At 44.2% G+C, this 22768-nt stretch overlaps 1 protein-coding gene and 1 long non-coding RNA gene across 6 annotated transcripts; one reads left to right on the top strand and one right to left on the bottom strand.

The window, feature by feature from the left end:
* Window positions 1-46: 46 nt before the first annotated feature.
* On the bottom strand, window positions 47-5920 carry LOC122156021. The gene is made up of 2 exons (XR_006167358.1): window positions 4433-5920; window positions 47-3089 (listed from the first exon to the last, which is right to left on the bottom strand). It is a non-coding gene; the product is annotated as an uncharacterized LOC122156021 (long non-coding RNA).
* On the top strand, window positions 5643-21708 carry ING4 (inhibitor of growth family member 4). Of its 5 annotated transcripts, XR_006167357.1 has the most exons (10): window positions 9308-10523; window positions 12734-12822; window positions 18561-18632; window positions 18808-18974; window positions 19154-19268; window positions 19585-19693; window positions 20006-20153; window positions 20550-20611; window positions 20839-21013; window positions 21107-21708. XR_006167357.1 is itself a non-coding variant. In XM_042810440.1 (9 exons), exons 1-9 carry the CDS (start codon window positions 10447-10449, stop codon window positions 20876-20878), a joined length of 879 nt encoding a protein of 292 aa, XP_042666374.1. In that variant the 5' UTR covers window positions 9308-10446; the 3' UTR covers window positions 20879-21708. The 5 variants fall into 5 exon arrangements, 4 of the variants coding, with proteins under 4 accessions (XP_042666376.1, XP_042666375.1, XP_042666377.1 ...); XM_042810440.1 differs by having other exon boundaries at window positions 20839-21708; XM_042810442.1 differs by lacking the exons at window positions 9308-10523; window positions 12734-12822 and adding an exon at window positions 5643-5723 and having other exon boundaries at window positions 20839-21708.
* Window positions 21709-22768: the final 1060 nt, after the last annotated feature.

The following is a 22768-nucleotide window of genomic DNA, read 5'->3' as shown; positions in this document are numbered from 1 at the left end:
CCTGCCTTACATTTTTTTTTTTCTTCCAGACAACTCAGTTCACAAGTTCACCTTGGAATTTGCTTTGTGAAGCACAGACTATGCATAGGTTTATTACTGCTTGTAGCTCTCCTCCACACGCCCATGTTCAATACGAACATATAAAACTGCCAGTTTGCACTCACATTGCCATGTCTTGTATGCATCGTGTTGAACTCTGAGAAATAGGCTTGTTTTGGGTGCAGCGTCTAGTTTTAAGGAAATTAATTTTGAAAATGGGAAGGATATTTGGCTGACTGCTTGAATACCCTGGGGAATGTCTTGCAAGTTAAAACATTTCTTGCAGTGTTGTGAGGTTTGTTGTTGTTTTGTTTGTTTTGTGTTAAAGGTGCTTGAGATCACCTTCCCTTGTTTGGTGCATTGTTTTCTTATGTCTTCTATCCTTCCTTCTTGGAATCTATTACCAAGCACAGGGATGTCTGTGTATTTAAGGCTGTACAATTCTTTTGTTACTGGTAATTTCAAAGGTACTGCTTATGTTTGTGCAGTTTGCTGCTGTTTCTGTAACTTTTACTATCACACAGGAGGAAACTGGCTTTTATTACGATGCTTTCCCATTGAGTTTCAGAAGTGCCACTTTATTCCTGGACTTTTTTTCCCCCCCAATCAGTTGAATTTCTTATTTCTGTTTACACCAGCAACAGAAATCTGGGTAGAAACAATGAAAAATACTTCATTCTCATTGTCACCTAGTTGAGTTTTTATCAGGTCTTTCTCTTTGAATTTCTGAGGCTGTTTAAGACATTCAGAGTGCCTCAGGGTAACCGAAACAGTATAGTAGCTACATGCAGGATGCAAAGCATAACATCCATACACAGTTTTCTGCTATGGAGAAGGAGCCTCAAGTTTCAGAGTGTGACTTTGTCAGATTTGTATTCTCAAGCTGACAGCAGTTCAAATATTTAAATTCCACATGCAGGAATGGGATATTCTCCAATAAGATCCTGTGGTCCTTCCTCTTCAGCTTCCTGAAATCTTTAACTCCGCATTTTCTTCATAATGCCAATCCATTTGTTCCCATATGTGTATACTGAAGAAGACTTGGTATTGATTCTGGAGTTCTGTGTTAGTTTGCATCTTGAGTCTTTGCTGGAATGTGGCAGCACTCCTTGTCCTTTCCTGAATCGGTTGTCACTTCTTAGCTGGATTTTGCAAATTCTCATTGCTTTAAAAGGAAACATCATGTAGGCTGGAAATCATTTAGAAAAGTCACCCACAACATGGCAATGGAATCTCAGCCATGACTAATGATAGCATTGCTGGTCTATAATTCAGTTAAATCTTCAAGAAAGATTTTAAACTTGCACAATTTAAAGCCCTATGGTTGATCAACCATGTCGCTTATTTTGCTGGTTTTCACTGCCATTGAAACTGCCATTCTCTTCTTTTTTTATTTTCTTTTCCTTCTCATAAGGTCTTATTACGCCTTTCTTCAGTACATTAAAGTCTTCTGCTATCAAAAATCTTTTCTAATGAGTTACATGCCCGTGATCGAGCTGCTGTATTCATCTTTCCAAACAACTGAATTTAATTGAGCTGGTGTAGGTGTCTCCCAGTAAGGCTTGGCTCCCTCCTGTAGCACTTAGCTATTGCCTTTCTTTTCCTTTACAAAAGGACCAGGCTGTGTTGTACTTAGATGCAAGTCTTGCTATATTAGTCCTGGACCATCTTGAAGTACCAAACTTACATTGCCACAAAAGAACACGTAATTCTTTTAATGAGATCTTTTTCATTCAATTAAATCAAATACTATTATGTTTCCTTTCTTAGCTGAGTGTAACCCAAATAGATTACGCTTTGATTTTGCCAAGTCAGCATTAGGTCAACTGGCTTCTAAGCTACCTAGATGATCCCTCTTATTTTTCAAATGCTTTTAAAATGAAAGTATTTACTGGCTTTCTGGAACACACTCAAACTCCAAAGTTGTTTTGAAAGGAAAGGCCATTGTTTCCATTTGCTTGCCAGATGATTCTTTCAAAATTCTTGATTGTGAGTTTATAGCTATGCAAATTCTAGGATGTTTTATGGGTGGAACTAAACGTCTTCATAGATATCATTGGCAATAGGTAATAATTCATTACTTCATAGATTTGTCTACATCATCCAATTTTCTTCATAATATAGAATATAACTAGGAGATTCTGCTTGTCTTCTATATTTTTATCAATTATTTTATCATCTTTATATCAACAAAAGGATATATATCTTGTCTAGGATTTTGCAGGTAATGTACCCGAAAGCTGCCCAAGTTTACTAGTACAGTTCTGAACATAGAATGAAATTTTTTTGTACATTTCGCTAAGTACATGATAGGTACCTGTCCAATCGTCATTTCAGGTACAACAGATTAAATTTGTGTGCATGGTTTCTTGTTTCTGTATAGTAGAACACCAAAGTACTCAAGAGATGTAGTGACTTGGTCCAACAAACATTTCGATTTCATGTAGTGTCTATGTAATGAATGGAAAAAAAAAAAAAAAACTGCAAGAAATCATGACACCAAAGAACTAGAGTCTATGCCTAGTTTTGCTGCTGAATTAGGATATGTTTTTGGATTGTGGATGCAGCTATAGTTTGGGGCATTTGGCATCGTCTTTCATATGCAAGGCTGATTAACCACGCGTGGGGAAAGTGCTCCAGATCAACTGATGTTTGTGAGAATGGAGTGAGAGGGGGGGTGGGGGTGGGGAACTAGTCTTTCCTGCAGAGGAAATACAGAGCAGGGACCTCCAAGAAGAGTTGAATGTGTACCTTTATGGCAAAAAAAGGGAACTAAGTGAGAGACTTTGAAATTGTAGGCTACCTGCTGGGTGTGCATAATGATCGCTCTCAAGTACTGACCTTCACCTTGTGGTCCGTGGACAACATTTAAGAGGTCTGTAAGGTAACTGAAAAACCAGAGGCTTACATTTTAGGCAGGTGTTTACATTTCCAAGGGAAAATATGCAGGCATCTGTAGATCAATAAAGGCTGAGAACCACTAGTCTTCAGTAGGCTGTTTAGCTTCCCTCTGTGAGCTGTGCAGGCCTTCTGTGGGGTACAGTCAGATCCTGCGTGAAATTACATCACCATGTTAGCAACAGGATCTAATTGAAATGGTGAACTCAGGTGAGGAGAATGGTAACTCAACTATCAATATGTGAGGCTGGGTGGGAGATAGCAGTGGATGATATTGTGCCTTGAACCTACTCAACCTATCTTCCTTTAAAATTACCTGTGTCAGACATAGGATGGCTTAGGTTGGAAGAGATCTCAAAGATCACTGAACTCTAACCCACCTGCTGCTTGCCACCCACCAGCTCAGGCTGCCCAGGGTCCCATCCGACCAGTCCTCAAACAGCTCCAGGGATGGGGCATCCACAGCTTTGCTGGGCAGCCTGTGCCAGTGCCTCACCACCCTCTGAGTAAAGAATTTCTTCCTAACATCTAATTTTCTCTTATTTCACTTTAAAGCCACTCCCCCTTGTCCTATTGCTATTAGACCATCAGAGAAGTTGCTGTCCTTCCTGTTCATAAGCTCCTGCTGAGTACTGGAAGGCTGCAATGAGGTGTCCCTGGAGCATTCTCATCTCCAAACGAAACAAGTCCAATTCCCTCAACCTTTCTTCATAGGAGGAGAGTCTGAGCACGTTCGTGGCCTCCTTGGGACCTGCTCCAACAGCTCCACATCTTTCTTATGCTGAGGGCCTCATGGTTGCAGTACTCCAGATGAGTTTCACAGGGCAGAACAATCACCTTCCTCGTGAGGAACAGCCATCACAGTATGTGATGGATGCTTGAAAAATGTAACAGAAAAGCAGAAAGAGATTCAAGATAATTCTCTGCCTCTGTTCCTGGCCAGAGAACCAGTTCCAGTGCGGCACTGGACACCTGTCCTGGCACATCTCAGGATGTCAGAACCTTGAGGAAGCCTTACTGTGAGGTTTATTAGCTCATACCTCATCCAACACTGCTACACTGGTACTTTAACTCATAGAAGTGTTTATGCTAAAACATGTCACACCTCAGCAGTAACAACAGTAGTAACCTCACTGCAGATCAGGATTCTTCTAGAAACCTGAGAGATGTACTTCTCCATTAACCTTGAGTTTTTAAAGAAAGCATAAACAGGAAGAAAGCAAACTTCTCAATTCAGGAACTAGTTTTTTGTTGGAAGAGTTTTTACTTCTACTGCTCATGATGCCACATGAGTATACAAAATTCCCTCTCCTTTTTGTTTTTCAATTTTACAGCAGTAGTTAATGAGGTTAAAGATTCATTTGTGCACTTTGCTAAGGTTTATCATGTATATTTTTGGAAAAGGTATAGTGTTCTGTCTTTCATATCAGCAGTGACAGCAAAGCCAGACGGTGTTTTTCTTTCTACCTCAGTGGAATAGTGTTTTGACACATACACAGCCTTGGCTTGGAGGGTAAGCTGAGATTCCCGAGTAGTCTCTTGACCAAACTGGTAATATTGAAGAACACCTCTTCCTTAAAATCAGCTCCATCCACCATGGTAACTGCAAACAAAATGCTTTTAGGGGCTTCTGGTTTAGTCTTGTGACAGGATATAGGAGATAAGATTTTTATATAACAGCCATATCCTTCTCTTTAATTAAAGAGTGTAAGGCAATTTATATAACAATTTTGAAGTACTTTACAAGAAAGTGAGGCTTAATAATGCTCAGCTTAAGTGAAACCAGTTGCTTCATGAAAGAACCAAAAAGAGTAAGAAAAGGTTTTGATTAAAAATATTGAGTAACTTTAATGACTACAGGAACAGGACTATTTGTATCTCCAGAACATTGTGGATCTCTGTATTAACCAAACAGTCTGTCAGCAAAGCGGTCAATAATTTGAACAGCTGCGATTCATTCTTGTCGCAGCCTCTCAGATTTGTATTGCAGACTGCTAGAACGCTTAATCCCTGCAGGTCCATATAAATAAAGATCTGGTGCCTTGGAAGATTTTTAGGAGGAACAAGAACAACCAAGTCTGATCAATTTTCCTCGTGGATGGTATCTAGTAACAAGGTACCCTGAACAATGGCTGTATAGTCAATCAGGAGAAAAAGGAGAGGGAAAAAAACCAAAACAAACAAACAAACAAAAAAGCAGGCAGCAAAAATGCAAATGAAATTTAACATTACCAAAGAAATTCATTGTCTCTTCAACACTGCATCGTAGAAAATTAACTCAGTCTCCTGATACAGCAATCCTGGATGTTATGTTTTGGTCTAAAGACCAAAAGAAACAAGATAATTTTGTCTCAGTTCCTTCATAATCAGACTTGTGTCCTCACCTTCTCACCCTTGCACGCTGCATGTGCAGCCACTGGCAAAGGGCTCTTAGGGGAAGGAGTCCTGAAGTCTGTAGCAGAAGGGCCTGTAACCTGGAAGTAATACGTGGCAGTGCACAGTCAGAAAAGCGGTTTTGTCGAGGTGGAGAAAAAAAGAGCACGCTCACGTGTTTAACTTGGTGTAACTGTTCTAGCGGTGCGGTACGTACCTAAAGTCTGTACTGCTGTCACTGTACAGCAAAGTCCAACTGTTACAGCGCAGCAGTTACTCGTGGCTGGCAAGTAGCATGGTGGATGGCAAAACCGCTAACTACTACAAACCAGCAGCACTTCCTCACCCAGCCGATCCCCCGGGAGCGCCTAGACGGGTTGTCGGAAGTTAGGCGCAGCCAGGAGCGACCTCTGGTAAGCCTCCAAACGACGAGGGTTGATTCTTCCAGCACGGAGAAGAAGGATGCAGGCGTTTACCTCTCGCGGCGAAAGGTCGCGCAGGGCAATTCCCTTCTCCGCAGCCCCGTGCGACAGCCCTCAGGCCAGCGCTCCGCCAAGAGCGGGCGAAGAGGCAGCCCCCCCCCCAACCGCAGCCCCAAACGTCCACAGCAACGAAGCGGAAACGACTGGGAAGAAGGGCGGAAGTGGCTTCGGCGGCAGGGCACGAGCTATTTCCGGAGGGGAGGGCGCGCCGGTGTCCGGCTCCTGCCGGAAGCGCCAGTGTGTCCGGTCCCAAGATGGCGGCGGGGATGTACCTGGAGCACTACCTGGACAGTAAGAGCTGCCGGGGCGGGGCCGAGGGCCGCGGCTGAGGATGGACGGGCAGACTGTGCCTCGGGGCGGGGACTGAGCCCTGCCTGGGCGCTGGCCGAACCGCGGCTGCCCCGAGCCCCGCGGACGGCAGCGTTGCCCTGGCTGTGAGGCTTCCCGGAGCTGTGAGGGCTCCCGACCGCGCTCCCTTCCTCCTTCCTTCCTTCCCTCGTCGCCGCGCAGAGGCGGCTGCTTAGAGGCGGCGGCAGGGGCTCCGGCTGCTCGCTCGTAGCGGCTGGGGCTCCGGCTGCTCGCTCGTAGCTTGCTGCCGGGCAGGGCTCAGAGGAGCTGCCTCGGCAGCCCGGCCCTGCCTCCGGCCGTGGGGACGCTGCGCCGCGCTATCTGCCTGCCCCCAGGGGAGCTGCCTGCTGCTGCTGCTCCTCGGCAGCGCGGCTTCGGGAGCCTTTCTGGGTTCGCTGGTGGTGCAGCGTTGGTGGAATGAAGCTGAGGGCAACTTCTGTGTCTGCTGGGGGATTGTTGCTGCAGCTGCTTTCGCTGACATTTTAAAAATGCAGCCTTATTTCGGCTATGAATACTGATGGTACTCCTTTAAGTTGCATATAACTGTATCAAATTATGTTCTCCGCACGGTGAGACTTAGAATATAAATATATTCCTTCTCCCCTCCGGTCTTCTTAAAATAGACCAGTAAAGTGATTGGAGGAGTTGTTCTTCAAGAAATATACTCATGGGTTAAGATTGGGTCACCTCTTTGATGAATGCAGTTTTCACATTTTCTGATTGGATGTCAGCACTGGAGATGAAAAAGTTTGGTGTGTTAGAGCATGATGTTAGTGGTATGTATCTTTTATTTCAGTCTACTTGGCCAAGTTACATCTGTTGGCATATGCTAGGTAGCACTGGAGCATGGTTCTTCAGGAATTGTGCTGATCTAGATCTCCTCCAGCACAGAGCTGCTGTGTGGGAACAGAGCTGAAGCATTCCCTGCGTTACGATCTACGGGAGCATATAGTGAATTGAGGAAGGTCAAGAACCACAATACGCAATGTTTTGCCAAAAAAGCTGAAGAGACACTGGTAGTGGACAGGCAAGAATATTGATCTAGGAGCTTTGAAGAAGGAGAATGCAAAAAGCAGGAAGAAAAGTTGGACAAGGAGACAAAGATAGCTGGTAGATGGGAGGATGGGGGCTGGGCAAGAGTGGAGCAAAGGAGACAAACGAAGAGTAAGCGTGTGGGGGATGCAGTGTTTCTTTACTGCAGGGAGCACAAGTGTATATTAAGAGCTGCGAAGACGAAGTAATGAAAGATTGAGTTTTACAGCCAGTAGACAGGAATGAGAAAGATTTGCTGCTGAGTGTAGTGATGTATGGCAGGCATGAAGTTGAAGATGAGAAAAGCTTTAGATGAGCTTGGTAGCTAGAGTACTCCCATCAATGCCAAGTGCCTCAGGATTTTTGTCACTGTCAGCTAAAGTCTGTGAACTCTGTGGAAACTCTTTCATCCTCCTCTAATACAAACATGCAGCAAAAATTACAAGCTTCTATTTTATGTCTCAGCCAGGATGTGTGGTCCTGCAGGTAGATGTTAATAGAGTGGTGCTGTTTTGTTGTTTTTTTTTTTTTTAATGTGTCTTCTGGCTAAACAGATGTTAGGAGGAGCAAAGTGTTTGTTACAGTGGCTTTGTGTTCTTTGATTTTTGTTTGGTATCCTGGTATCCTGTGTTCACAAATCCATGGGACCCTATGGGATTCATCCACGGGTGCTGAGGGAGCTGGCAGAGGTGATTGCTGAACCGCTTTCTGTCATCTTTGAGAGGTCTTGGAGGATGGGGGAGGTGCCTGAAGACTGGAAGATAGCCAACGTCACCCCGGTCTTCAAAAAAGGCAAGAAGGAAGACCCAGGCAATTATAGGCCAGTCAGCCTCACCTCTGTCCCTGGAAAGGTGATGGAACAGCTTATGCTGGATGTCATCTCCAGACAACTGGAAGAAAAGGAGGTTATCAGGAGTAGTCAGCACGGGTTCACCAGGGGGAGGTCGTGCTTGACCAACCTGGTAGCCTTCTATGATGTTGTCTCTGGCTGGGTGGATGGGGGGAGAGCAGTGGATGTAGTCTACCTCGATTTCAGCAAGGCATTTGATACTGTCCCCCACAACATCCTTATAACAAAGCTGAGGGAGTGTGGGATAGATGAGTGGACAGTGAGGTGGGTTGAGAACTGGCTGACTGGCAGAGCACAGAGGGTCGTTGTTGGTGGTGCAGAGTCCGGTTGGAGGCCTGTAACCAGCGGTGTTCCTCAGGGGTCGGTGCTGGGTCCGGTCCTGTTCAACATCTTCATCAATGACCTTGATGAGGGGATAATGGCCACCCTCAGCAAGTTTGCTGATGATACGAAGTTGGGAGGATTGGCTGACACGCCTGAAGGCCGTGCTGCCATTCAGCGAGACCTGGACAGGCTGGAGAGCTGGGCAGTAAGAAACCAAATGAGGTTTAACAAAAGCAAATGTAGTGTCTTGCATCTGGGGAGGAATAATTCCATGCACCAGTACAGGTTGGGGGATGAGCTGCTGGAGGGGAGCTCTGCGGAGAGGGACCTGGGTGTCCTGGTGGATGACAGGTTGGCCATGAGCCAGCAGTGTGCCCTTGTGGCCAAGAGGGCCAATGGCTTACTGGGCTGCATTAAAAAGAGCGTGTCCAGCAGGTCGAGGGAGGTGATCCTCCCCCTCTACTCTGCCCTGGTAAGGCCTCATCTGGAGTACTGTGTCCAATTCTGGGCTCCCCAGTACAAAAAAGACAGGGATCTCTTGGAAAGAGTCCAGCGGAGGGCCACAAAGATGGTGAAGGGCCTGGAGCATCTCTCCTATGAGGAAAGGCTGAGTGAACTGGGTCTGTTCAGCCTTGAGAAAAGAAGACTGAGAGGGGACCTGATCCAGGTCTATAAATATCTAAGGTGTGGGGGGCAGAATGGTGAGGACAGACTGTTTTCAGTGGTGAGTGGAGACAGGACAAGGGGAAACGGCTGGAAACTGCAGCATAGGAAGTTCTGCACAAATGTGCGCAAGAACTTCTTTACAGTGAGGTGACGGAGCACTGGAACAGGCTGCCCAGGGAGGTGGTGGAGTCTCCTTCTCTGGAGATGTTCAAGACCTGCCTGGATGCCTACCTGTGCGACCTACTGTAGGGAACCTGCTTTGGCAGGGGGGTTGGACTCGATGATCTCTGGAGGTCCCTTCCAACCCCTACAATTCTGTGATTCTGTATCACATGCAACATCCTGTTATTAGCTAACTGTAAGAGAGCTGCTGTGCTCAGTCTAGGAGTTTCCTTTAGAAAAGCGGAGTATGTAATTTTTAATACTTATGGAAGAGAATATATCATATCATCCTTCAATGAGTTAGTTTACTGATTGGTTTTCCTGTCACTGTTTTGTAGAAGTTCATTTTCACAGTTTCAATATTTTCTTGCACCTGTAACACCTTCTGCCTGCCACATTGAAGTGTCCTGTTACTAAATGTTTATTGCTTGTGTAGATTCAAATTAAATAAATGATCTTCTTTCTGGTAAATTAACCAAAACAAACAAACAAACAAACAAAACCTACTCTAATCTTCTGTCAACAGCTTTGAATTTCTGACTTTCTGAAAATGCAGTCCTTTAGTACCAGTCTTCTTTATGGTGCTAACTAAAGAAGTCAGGTTATTGCTCCTCTGTTGAGCATGCCCTTATCCCTGTTGGCCGTTGTGTTTCAGCTGGAAGTTCTTATTTGGCAGTTATCTGCCATAGTAATCAAGCCTTTCTGTTTCTTGGAAATACGGTCTGGCATCCTTTATCCCTTACTTTCCCTAAGTGTATTACTTTACACAAGACTTAAATGTACATGAGATAAAATGTATCAGGAGTTAGGCTGTTGTCTTACTGCCCTGGTGGTCTGTTCCTTTTGTTTTTGTTCTTCCAGTCTATCTCACTTACAGGCAAGATACACTTCTTTAATGCATCAAGACCTACTTCACGTGTGATTTGCATGAGTGGTGCTTGTAATTGTCTGTAATGAGTTCAGAAGCCCTATGTAGCCTTTTAAACTCATTTTAATGTATCTTATGCTTTTTGTTGTTATTATAGATGCAAGATGTTTTCTGGTACCAGAAGTATTTGATGCAAACTGTAGCTTAATCACTAAAAAAAAGAGTGTTCTTTTAGCACCTAGTTTAGATATAGTTTTCCATTGACTTTTTTTTTTTCCTCCCACAGCATTTCTCCTCCATGTCGTTCACTGGCTGGATCTGCTCAGGGAATGTGTGAGGAGGATGTGATGAAAGAGGGCAGCTGTTTGTAGGACCTCTTCAAATCCTTGAAGAAAGGAAGGTGTATGATGAATTTAGTGCAGATGGTAGGAATTAAAAAGGTGGTCTCGTGTTTGAGGCAGTTGGATACCACCCTGATGAAGTGAGTTTGATGTCTGTGTTTGTTTTTAGGACGTGCTTTTTACAAGTTCTTCTCAAACAGATCATTCTGCCCTTAAATTGGGTGAACATTTGTAGTTAGAGAAATAGACTTGCAGAATGCACATGATGAATGCAACTGAAATGTGCTTTGAGCAGATAGTTCCAACTTGTGAGAAACTGTAGCATTTTTAGACATCTAAAGAAGCGCGTTTGCAATTACATGGCCTTAACTCTTCATCTTATTTTTTCATTCCTTTGGTGAGGGAAGCAGGCTATTCCATAGCAGTGTCATGAGAAAGCATTCTCGTGTCATATTAATGAGCACCTTGAAAAGCTGATTGCCTGGTTGGGTTTCAGATTGCGTTTTGGATAGTGTATGTGATGACTCTTATTAAGCAAAAAGGACAAAATAAATTTTCAGTCACTAGTCAGTAGTTTGGTATGAGAAACAGCTGGTATGACCATTCCATGTGGCAACTGAAGCCTGAATGTTAAAATACACAGAAGATCTGACAAAGCTGTACATACAGGCTTAGTTATTTCAACTTGTGACTTTTTGAGTTCTCTATTTTGGACCTCTCAAGATTTTTTTTCCAGGAGATTTTTGTGCTAGCCAGGTTATCAACAGAGTTCTTGGTAGAATTGTCTGTCAGCTTCCTAGCCCTGCTATTTTACTGGCTTTCAAGTGGTTGTTGTAATTTAAAACTGGTTTTAGGTTTAGGATTAGACACACCCTTCCGTGCCCCTGCTGTAAGGTGCTAATTTTAAAGCTCAATTGTCTGAACTATGTTATGCTCCCAGCAGGTGCTCCTGCAGCAGAAAAAATGTCCGTGTTACTTCTGTGCTGAGCTGCCTCACAGAGGAGCTCCATATTGGGTCTTCTCTGATTTCCCTCCTTCCTTCCTCCACCAAACTGAAGCTGTCCCTTTGATGACAATACTGAGCCAAAGGATTAAAGAGAGAGGAGGAATGTTTCTTGCTCCAGTTCTGTTCTCTTCGATTATTTGTGTGGCTCTTTCTTCACCTTCCTTTAGTGACTGAAGTTAAGCATGAAAAGTTTTCCATCTCTTCAAATATTGTTCTCCTTCTCTAAAGCATTTAATGGTCTATAAAGTAATTAATGTCTGCTTCTGAGGAGAGAAAGCCAGATGCTGAAGTGTTTTCCTCCATGCCAAGAAAGGAACACAACTTTAGTTTGGGGGAAGCTATGGATGCAAAGGAATTAGAAATGTGGAAAGGGATGGAGGAGGAATAAGAGGGAAGAAAACCGTGGTATTTTGTGATTGCATGTATGTGAAAGCTCTTCTAATGAATTTGTGCTTGGTCAGACTCTAGTTACTGTGTTTGGCTCAGTGTTTGCTCTCTTACAGAGCTAGAAATACTTAATGCAAGCTTTAAGGGAGAGAAAGGAAGGGTGACTAATACAGATCTTCTAGAAGACAAGATGCAAACACCAGAGTTTTCTTTGTGTTTAGATGTTTCAAGAGGACTGTAGAGCTGTGAGTAGGCATCAATGAAATGCATGGATAGAGGGAAATTACAGTTTTCTGTGAGTTTTTTGTGAGTCTCTGTGAAAGTGTCATGATTGTAGGTATTGTCTTTGTAGTAAAGTCAATGCATCTCTTTATTTACTTAGAGGACGTCAGAATAAAGTAAGTTACAGGTAGTGGTATCACAAAAATCCTTTATGGCAGCAGAACCGAGGAATGTACCACTCTCCAACTGTCTAGTGCCTGAATTTACCATGAACTGCACTCTGCTTGCTTCCTTATGATAAGGATACATCTGCCTACTTTGCAAGGGTCTGTAACCCTTAGGAAATCAAGTGGTGCCTTCTCTGCTGGTTCCAGCCATTGTTGCCCACCGCATATTTTTCAGTCTGGACAGATGAGGCTCTGGCTTTATTTGCCTTGCTGAACGTAAACTTTTATAATTCCATTTGGAAAGTGTGCATCAGAATGGAAGGAAATTCAGATTTTCATTAAAGTTGAGTTAGTGAATAAATGTCATTGGAAAATGATGATAAGGGACAATTTTTTTAAAAAAAAAGTAGTTTCCAGCTTCTCCCACCCCAAACTTCTGACTATCTAGATTCTGCCAACATTTGGTCTAAATTAGATCTAAATACTTGGAAGAGTCATCAGATGAGAGCTAGTAGCCTCAGTGAGCTCAAGAAGCAAAAGAATGTCACTGGTCTGTCTGCTCTGATAGCTGCTTGGCGTTCCTCCCGTTGTCTTGGAGGCTGCCAGTCAGGACCTATTCCAGGAGTAGACACTGGGACACGATGGAGTCCTCAGCTGGTAAGTTAGCACGGTACTGTGTAGTCACTTCTGGGGAATGTTCCCTTTTGATTTTCATTTATTTATTATTATTTATCCTTATGAGGGAGACATCAAGTTTCCTTTGCTCCTTTTATTCTACTGGCACGTGGGCATGTACTGGTTCAAGGCTTGTCAGTATTAGAAAGCTTATTCCTGAATAAGCACAGAGCAACAGTAGCAGCATCCACCTTCTTGAAAGTCATCTTTCTTCCCCTGCAGCTGCCACGGGAATGTCTCTTACCAATGCAGTATGTGGCCATAGCCTTCAGTTCCTGCTTATAAATCGTTTCACGTTACACTTCAGATGCACACATCTCTTAAATTGTTTTAGTGTAGCGTACTGAAAGATGCCTTTCACCTTTATGAGACTTCGGATTAGTTGCATCTGTGACGCAGCACATATGGTCTATGGAAAATTACAAAAGATCTCGTGAAAGGGAGAGGATTTGGTGATTCATAGGCATCGCTTGTTTCTGTGTGAAAGCTACAGGCACAACCCACACTCAGCTAATGCTTTTATTACTGCTAATGGCCAGTTCGTTTAAAATTGATTTTGTTGTTGACTGGTAATTTTTTCAGAGCTTCCGCCAAATGGTTTTATAAGACAAAACATTCTGCATTTTCTCCATGTTTCTTCGCTTGACCAAAACCGAATCTGGTGCAACCATTTTGTCAGACATTCCTGTTCTCTCTTTGGTGGTGCCCTTGGAGATCTGCAGTGGGCTGGGAATGCCTGGAGTGTTTCTAATTTGACTTGCCAGTCTTCCGTATCCTGCAAACTTCTGAAATCGAGGTAGATGGGCTTGTTCAGCCTGGAGAAGAGAAGGCTGCGTGGTGACCTCATTGCAGCCTATCAATACCTGAAGGGAACCTACACCCACGAGGGGAGTAAACTCTTCAAAAGGGCTGACAACAGCAGGACTAGGGGAAATGGATCCAAGTTGAAGGAGGGAAGATTTAGGTTGGATGTTAGGGGGAAGTTCTATACAAGGAGAGTGGTTAGGCCCTGGAACGGGCTGCCCAGGGAGGTTGTGGATGCCCCGTCCTTGGATGTGTTTAAGGCCAGGTTGGACGGGGTCCTGGGCAACCTGATCTGAATGTGTGTGTTTGGTGGCCCTGCTAGGCAGGGGGGTTGGAACTACATGATCCTTGAGGTCCCTTCCAACCCGGGTGATTCTGTGATTCTGTGATTCTGTGATAGATCTTTAACACAGGGATACAGTTCCTAGCAGTACAGCCTGCTGTCTTGGTTGTGGATACTGTAGTATTGAAAAGTCAGAAAGAACCCTTCATCCCTTCAGGAAAGGGCACACACTCTTTTGTGTTTGCTACAAAATTCTGAAATCTCTCAGCACCAAAAAGTCCTGTGTTCTTCCCTCATGAGAGCTCAGCAGTTTTTCATTCCAGAGGGCAAGGAACTTATCCTGTTTCTTTGCCAGTCTGTCGCAAGCAGGATGTCTTAATTGCTGTCAGCAGTGTAGCGTTAAAGCTGGTTGTTGAAATCTGTACTGTTTAATAAAGCATTGTGATTGTGTTTTAAAATGCATTTTGACTTTTTAATAAATGTAAGCATACCTGGACATGGTAGATGAGCGGATATCTTGGGAAAGGCACCATGTATTTGTGTAGTACTTTGGTGCCATGGATCTCTTTGGAAATGTGGACACTCGCAGTACAAACCCATTGTCTGGCACTGCTGAAACATGCACAGTGAGAGGATGAGGAACAGCAAAAGTTACCAGATTGTACAATTCCATGGGCTCATGGGCTTGCTTGTTGTGGGTGTGAATTAACATCTCAGTTCAGCAGCTGAAGTTTAAATGTCGATTGCCTGCACTGAAAGCTGTTCACCCATTACTTTTATTGATTTGTTTTCTGTTTTGTTTTTGATTTGAAGGAAGGAGGGTGGTGCTGGATTCTAATTTTTGGAAAGTTAAGGGTCTGCGTGGTTCTTTTGGGAAAAGAGATGTGTTGAGAGAAGAACAGGAATGGTGGAAGGAATGGCAAGGAAAAAGGATGAAGGATGAGAGAAGAATGGGGATGATGAAAGGACAAGGACCTGGGAAGCAGAAAGGAATAAAAAGTTTAACCTGTAATAGAGAATGAAAACAAGGTAAGAAAAGGAAGGGGAGGCAGAAACTTGGAGACGTGCAGTGATGCATAGGGTAATCTTGCTGTGGCAGGAATGCAGGATACATGGGGGGCTGTGCATTGCTCTCTGTGATCTGTGCAAATGAGTGAAGTCGCAATAATGAGAGTCCATGGTTTTCTATAGTCTCCCTTCAGGTTCTGGAATGCCTATGTAAGGTCCCTGCCTTCTCTTCTCTAGGCTGAAGCCCCAACTCTCAGTCTGTAGGGGAGGTGCTCCAGCCTTCTGATAATCTTTGTGGCCCTCCTCTGGACCTGCTTAATGTCCTTCTTGTGTTGGGGGCCCCAGAACTGGACACTGTACTCCAGGCGCAGTCTCACAAGAGCAGAGTAGAGGAACAGAATTGCCTCTCTTGACCTGCTGGCCACACTTCTCTTGATGCAACCTAGGATGTGATTGGCCTTCTGGATAGGAAGCACACATTTCTAGCTCATCTTTAGCCTTCTCATCAACTGACACATCCAAATCCCTCTCCTCAGGGCTGCTCTCAAACCATTCTCCACCCAGCCTGTATCTGTGCTTGGGATTGCCCTTACCCCGGTGCAGGACCTTGCACTTGGCCTTGTTGAACTTCATGAGGTTGGCGTGGGCCTACCACTCAAGCCTGTTCAGGTCCCTGTGAATGGCATCCCTTCCCTCTAGCGTGTCAGCTGTGCTACTCAGCTTGGTGCTGTCTGTAGGCTTGACGAGGATGCACTGTCCATGCCCACTGTCACATGTGACACTGCCCACTGTCCACGTTGCCTTCAAAGATATTAAATAGCATTAGACCCAGCACTGGTCCCTGAGGGACGTCGCTCGTCACGGGTCTCACTTGGACATTGAGCCATTGACTGCAACTCTCTGAGTGTGACCATCCAGCCAATTCCTATTCCAGTGGATGATCCATCCATCAATTCCATTTTGTCATGCAGGACAGTGTCAAATGCTTTGTACAAGTCCAGGTAGATGACATCAGTTGCTCTTTCTTTATCCACTGATGTTGTAACTCCATCGTGAAAGGCCACCAAGACATCTGTTTTTTATGGGACTGCTGAAGTGTTGTTTTCTGATAGCCGTCACAACATTGGCCAAGTAATTTCAGACCACTGGAAAATACTGTGATGAAGAGTGTTTGTTTGTTTATTAGTACTTTTGTTTGTTAGAATAGATAAGTTCTTTTGGGTTAAGCAGCAGAGAGCAGAAAGCTTTCCCATACACAGGTAAGCTGCCTGCCATAGAAATTGCTCAGTTAAAACTTGTTTAGCTGCAGCTTTATCTTGTAGAGGTGAAAGGAGAAAGGACGCTTTTCCAGGTGGGGGTGTGTACTGGTGTGTGTGACAGCTGGAGACAGCTTTTCTTTTTGCTGCAATACCTGTAGAAACCAGGGCATGATTCCTTTCAGGTTCTCCAACAGCAGCAAAGTCCTGTCTGAGTTTCTCTTAAGCATGAGTGTGAAACTTAGCCGTAACCTCATTTAGGGTTGTTCTGTCCAGAGAATAGCATCCCACTGGTTTTTGAGCTAGCTGAGGTATTCTCTGTATCTTGACAGTTTCTAGCCTTGCTGGGGGAAAACAGTATGTGATGGAACGTGTGCTTTTATGAGCTCTTTTTTAGATGGAGAAAAAGGAAATTACATCGATCTTTTTTTAAAAACTACCAAGAATTCGGATGGCCTGGGATTTGTGCATATCTGACATGCTATGCACAATACAAGAACAAATGCTGGTTTTCTCTAGAGGATCCCTCTCCTGGAGGAGAGAGTGAAAAATAGCGTGCTGCTGCATGACCATGTTCCATTTGCTGTGCAAATTGAAAGGTTTGCAGTCAGTGAGGCTGGGGATTACAGAAGAAAAAGGGATGATATAAAGATTCTCAAGCTGAATTTCATCCCTGCCACAAATTCTGTTTGTAAGCGATGACGATTTTCAGTTCTGTGTGCCCGGTGTGTTCTGAGTCGGTGCGCGTTTGTTTTTTGAGCCGTAGGGATGTAATCTGGTAGTGGGCTGCTTGAGCCCTGTGGACAAGGAAGCACAACATTTAGGAATAGGCAAACAACCTTAATGTTGCTGCTTCCTAATTTTTTGAGAACTTGATCTCGCAGTATTAACCTTGAATGCAAGGCAGTGGTGCCTGCGTGCTGAGTGGTCATATATCCGTGTACGTAAGGGCCTACTATCTGCACATTTCTTAGATATTTAAAACAGAAATGGCAACCAAAATTGATTGAAGCAATATTGAGTAAGTGACGTACAAAATCCTTACAAGTAATTATGTTCTGATTGTGTGGAAACCTACTTGTTATTTTATTTGTTAAAGAAACAGCTTCTAAGCCCAGCGAGGCCCACAGTTGTTCTTGCATTTGTAGAAATTAATTTTGTGGCATGTGTATGGCACTTGTTTCAAAATAAATGAATTCCTTTTGTGCAGACCTTCCCTGCTGGGTGATTGCTTTTCACAGAAATGTCTCTGCTGTAGAAATGTGTGGTGGTGAAAAATAGAGACTGCTGTTGGGGCTGATGTGTTAGACAGCCTTGAGTAAGGGTAGGGATGCCTTCATTTACACAGTGTGTGTTGCAGGGTGGGTTCAGGAAGCAGAAATGCTCCTGTTGTGCTTCTGAAGAGCTTTTTTTCTACAACCCCATACTCCTCCCCACCTTTGTTGTTTTTAATAATAACAGCAGCAACTTGCAAGATTTTGGTTTTTTTAAGCTGTTTATTAGGTGTAAAGTTGATAACAATCAAGCTTGGACTTCAGGTCAATGTGGTGACAGTAGATCTCAGTGATTAGACAGGCATGGCAAAATAAGAAGTGTTTTTATCAGGCTTGTCAGCTGAGCATGTGGTGATGACTAGGTGCTGAGTAGCACAGCGCGTTGGAAATTAATTGGCTATCAGCTTCATGTTGCTGGTTCAGACCTGTACAGATGTTTTGTTGTTCACAATGTTTAGCATCCTTCCATGTGCAGGGCAGGCCATACTGCGTTTGTGGTGTAGAAGGCAGAACCAGGAGCAGGGGGTTAAGGCTGCTGTTTACTGTTTTGTACTGCCTCAGAGTTGTTCACTGGTTCTGCGAAGTCTTCTATCTCTGTCTGTTAAAATAAATATTAATCCTGACTCACTTTTCAGTGAATTAGCATTTGATCAGCTTTAGTTTTGCATAGAAGTAACTAAATGGTGTTATTTACCAGCTGTTGTGCTGTTTTTTGGGTTTTTTTTTGTTTCTTAGTGAAGTGAGTTCTTGGATGGGGTTAGAATGCTGCATCAGAATGACTGACTGTATTACAAAAAAAGTTTTCTGCTTTTCTGCTTATTATAATTCATGCCTTTCTGCGTGGCAGTTTTCTGTTAGCTGATCTGGTGCTGTAGAATTGAACACCTGGGTTAAACGCATCAAGTTTTTATAGTCTCTCCTTTATGGTTGGCAGCAGCTAGAGGCACGCCAGTGTGAACTAGGAGAGAGTTCTGGGAATCGCTGGACTGCTGTGGCGTTAGTTAAGCTGAGCAGTCAGTACTTAGTTGAACTTAGCTTTGGTTTGACATCGTGGACAGGGACTTGACTTCTCTATGTATTCTTCTTTCCCTGCAGGCATTGAGAACCTGCCTTTTGAACTGCAGAGAAACTTCCAGCTCATGCGAGATCTGGATCAGAGAACAGAAGGTGAGGATTAGAGATGGTTTCTGTGATGAGAAAGGAATCGTGCAGCCTGGCTGGCTTTTCTTCCTTTGCCTTCATCTGGGACCTTGGGGAAGAGAAGGAAACCTGCAGCTTTCTTAAGAGGACCCTGTGTATGTATGTACACATATTTACGTGTTGAATGGTCAACTTGTTTCAGACCTCAAGTCGGAGATCGATAAGCTGGCCACAGAGTATATCAGCAACGCACGGACTTTGTCGTCAGAGGAAAAACTGGGGCTCCTCAAGCAAATCCAGGAGGCCTACGGGAAATGCAAAGAATTTGGGGATGACAAGGTTCAGCTGGCTATGCAGACCTATGAGATGGTATGAAGGGAAGTGTCTGGTGGTTATTTTATGAAAGACTGTGCTGAAGACCCCGTTCTCTCTCTTTCGAGCCTCACCCACTCTTGCTTTTCTGCTCTTAGTGCAAGCCCTGTACTCTCTCTTCTTTGCTGTCTTGGGCTCTGTTCTGTGGTAACTCTTGGTCACTGTCTTTTTTGCAGGTCGATAAGCACATCCGGCGGCTGGACACAGATCTTGCTCGCTTTGAAGCAGACCTGAAGGAGAAGCAGATAGAATCGAGTGACTATGACAGTTCTTCCAGCAAGGGCAAGAAGAGTGAGTACCACCACTGGGCTGCAGATTGATACAGGAGGCAGCCAAGTGACTGTGGAAGTGGTGGGGATGAAGGCAGGCACTGAAGTGGTACAGACTGTTACGCTGGAATCTGAAGGACAGGTAAAAAGATGGTGACCTGGGCTCTTCTTGTGTGAGCATATTCAAGGCCACTAGATAAAAATTAAGATGAGATGCGTGGCCTAAAGCCAATGTACATTCCAAAGTAGGATTGCATTTTGGTGCTGAAGAGGTTGTTACTGTCAGGTGTCTGTTTTAACAGAATGGAATATGCAATAACTTTTTCTCTTGTTACCAGAGGGCCGAGCCCAAAAGGAGAAGAAAGCTGCACGTGCACGCTCTAAAGGGAAGAATTCTGATGAGGAGGCACCAAAGACTGCCCAAAAGAAATTAAAGCTTGTCCGCACGTAAGCATTTAAGACACCTGGGGGAATGAGGAGCAGCACTACAAATCAGACCAAGGGAGGCTTAGCCAGACTTCCCTATGAAGAATTTGATCCCCACCCCGACCAGATCCTGTGTGTTTCTCCTTGGAAAGAAAGGAAGGAGACTTTTTAGTTTTTTCAAGGGAGTGTGGTGTGAAGGGAAAGACAGATCACTTCAATGGATGTGGATGTATGTGCTGTAAAAAGAGGAGTGGCTGTCTCTGGGCAATGGGAGGTATGAAGGGAACCAGTGCTAGTTGATTTACTAACCTGATTTATTTCTCTTTCCTGCAGTAGCACAGAATACGGAATGCCTTCAGTCACATTTGGAAATGTGCATCCTTCAGATGTATTGGATATGCCTGTGGACCCCAATGAGCCTACTTACTGCCTCTGCCACCAGGTCTCCTATGGGGAGATGATTGGCTGCGACAACCCAGATGTAAGAGCCTGTATTGATGGAAGTGGGGGAGAAGGGAGTGGAGAGTCTCCTACAGAAAGTCTTGTGCTGCTTGGGTGGGGCCTGATGTAGAAGCAGTGATAGTAGCAGGGCTCATCTCAGCTGGGAAGAGCAGTGGACTGGCCAGTTTAGTGCAGCTTTTTTGGGGCTTTTCCCTAATAAATGGATGTTTTCTTGGCCCCATACTCAGCAAGGGATAATTCTGCTTACTAACGATGTATAGGTTGGATATGAGACTCCTGTTTTCTGACAGATCCTGTTAGGATTGCTACTAGTGGTTTCAGAATTTGTGATTAAACATTGGGAAGTTTCAGCAGACCAGAAACAAGGATTTCAAAAGAGAACAGCTTTTTAACTGAATGCTCTCCACCTCAACAGTGCTCCATCGAATGGTTTCATTTTGCCTGTGTGGGTCTGACAACAAAACCAAGAGGAAAATGGTGAGTGAGTGATTAAAACAAACATACTGCACGGCCCATTGGTCTCTGAAAAGAGGAGGGTTGTGGATGACAGAAGAGAAAATAAGAGAAAATTAAAGAGAGTAAGACTTTTTCAGCAAAAGAACTTGAATTAAGGCTTTGGTATCTTGGAAAAGATCCTTTGAAACTGTAAACTCAGGGTTCATATGAGATCATAAATGCTGGCTTTTTGCTTTCCTTTCTACCAGGTTCTGCCCTCGCTGTTCCCAGGAGAGGAAGAAGAAGTAAAATCCCATGAGCCTCGGATACTGCTGCAGGAGCTCTCTTCCCCCTGCCAGGGCCTCGTCCCAGCTCCCCCAGCCCTTGGGACCTTGGCTAGGGGGAGTCTTTGCCCTGTTTGTGGTTTGGGCCATCCCTGGAATGGTGTGTACCCTCACGGCAGTTCCAGTATGTTCTGTATCCCTGGCTGCTTCCGAATCCCTAAGGGAGGCCCTCTCTGTGTACTATTCCAAACAGGTCTCTGAACCTCAAAGGGAGTGAATGAGGGCACCAGGGTAGCCACCAGATTCCCAGGGATTCAGGTAGCCCCTGATTTTCCTTGGCTTTCCTTCAGCCTCCTCAGAGTTCATTGCCTACTCTCTGCTGAGAGAACAAGGCTATGAGATGGGGGAAGGAAAGGAGGTAAGTCTTCAGCATTTTAGGTCTTCTATTTTCCTGGATCTTTTTCAGGAGAGAGGGAGTAACCAGGCCACTGCTTAATCTAGTAGCTTGGTTGAGAGACTGAAAACTTAATGTACTCCCTATCTTTAATCATTCCACTACTTTGTCTGGCATTGAGCAGCCTCTTTTGTTGGGGCAAGGAGGAAGGAGTGTTTAGAGCTAGCTTTATCTCTTACTCCTGGGGTAAACCTGCTCTCCTGGGAAGCACATTGTATGAAGGAAGAAGAATTTCTGGCCATGTGGTGAGAAACAGTTTGATCTAGCCTGTCTTCTGGCACCAGAATTCTCCCTCCCTTTAGTACAGTGGAGCTTCTCCATTATGTTGATGATGATGGAAAGTTCAGGGATCCAAATCCCACTTGTATACTATAGAACTAAATAAAATTCGTTCAAACAAATGCTCGGTTTGTCTTGCTGTTACCTCCAAAGTAAGTAATTGGTCTCTTTTTTGGTTCTTTCTCAGCTCAGCTTTTCTACTGACAAATGCAGCACAGCTTTTTTCATGTAATAATCCTGAACATTCTGCCAAGGTCATCCTTTAAAATACAACTAATACACTTGCAAAAGAGTTTCTAAGCTTTCTAATGTCTGTGAAGAACATCTGCCTCTTTAGTCATTTCCTCACAAATGAAAAGATGCTTATTGTCATTTTTGTTGGCTTTTCTTTTTGTCAGTGGTCCTCTGTTAAATGAGTGAGGAAGAACATAGATGACCAGCCCTCACTATAGCTATTGGGCAGAACGCTAAGAAAATAAGTTATCAGGGCAAAGCTTTTGCATCCAAGAATGTGGACAAGTTTTTTAGATATCCTGTTAACTTGTTCCCCAGTGAGTCACCTTCACCCTGGACCACTTTGTTGCCAGAAACTCCAGCTGCTGTTAATAAGGTAGTGTTGTAATGTTGACAGGTGAGGAAATGTTCCTTACTGAAGATAGCCTTTATCAGTTTAATCAGTTCCTAAAATCAGAATCTTTTGAGTTGGAAGGGATCATTAAAGGTCATCTAGTCCAACTCTCCTGCAATTAACAGGGACATCTGCAGCTAGATGAGATTGCTCAAAGCCTGATCCAGCCTGACCTTGGGTGTCTCCAAATACAGATCTTCCAACACTTGTCTGGGCAACTTGTTCCAGTGCATTATTGCTACCCTTACTGCACGTAATTTTTCTTATTTCCAATCTCCTCTCTTTTAGTTTGAAACCACTTCTTGTCCTCTCACAGCAGACCTTGCTAACGAGCCTGTCCCTTCCTTCTTATAGTCTCTCTTCAAATATTGAAAGGCTGCCGTCAGTTTTCCCTGGAACGTTCTCTTCTCCAGGTTGAACAGCCCCAGCTCTCTCAGCCTGTCCTTGTAGGGGAGGTGTTCCATCCCTTGGATCACTTCTGTGGCCCTCCTCTGGCTGTGTTCCAACAGGTCCACGTCTCTTCTGTGCTGAGGACTCCACATCTGGACGCAGTA

The sequence above is a fragment of the Centrocercus urophasianus genome, unplaced genomic scaffold, assembly GCF_019232065.1.
Source record: "Centrocercus urophasianus isolate 14NV4802_14NV808 unplaced genomic scaffold, USGS_Curo_1.0 seq_12, whole genome shotgun sequence".
Taxonomy (NCBI): domain Eukaryota; kingdom Metazoa; phylum Chordata; class Aves; order Galliformes; family Phasianidae; genus Centrocercus; species Centrocercus urophasianus.
The sequence above is the reverse complement of the archived record's forward strand: the minus strand, read 5'-3'. Positions and strand labels throughout refer to the sequence as shown.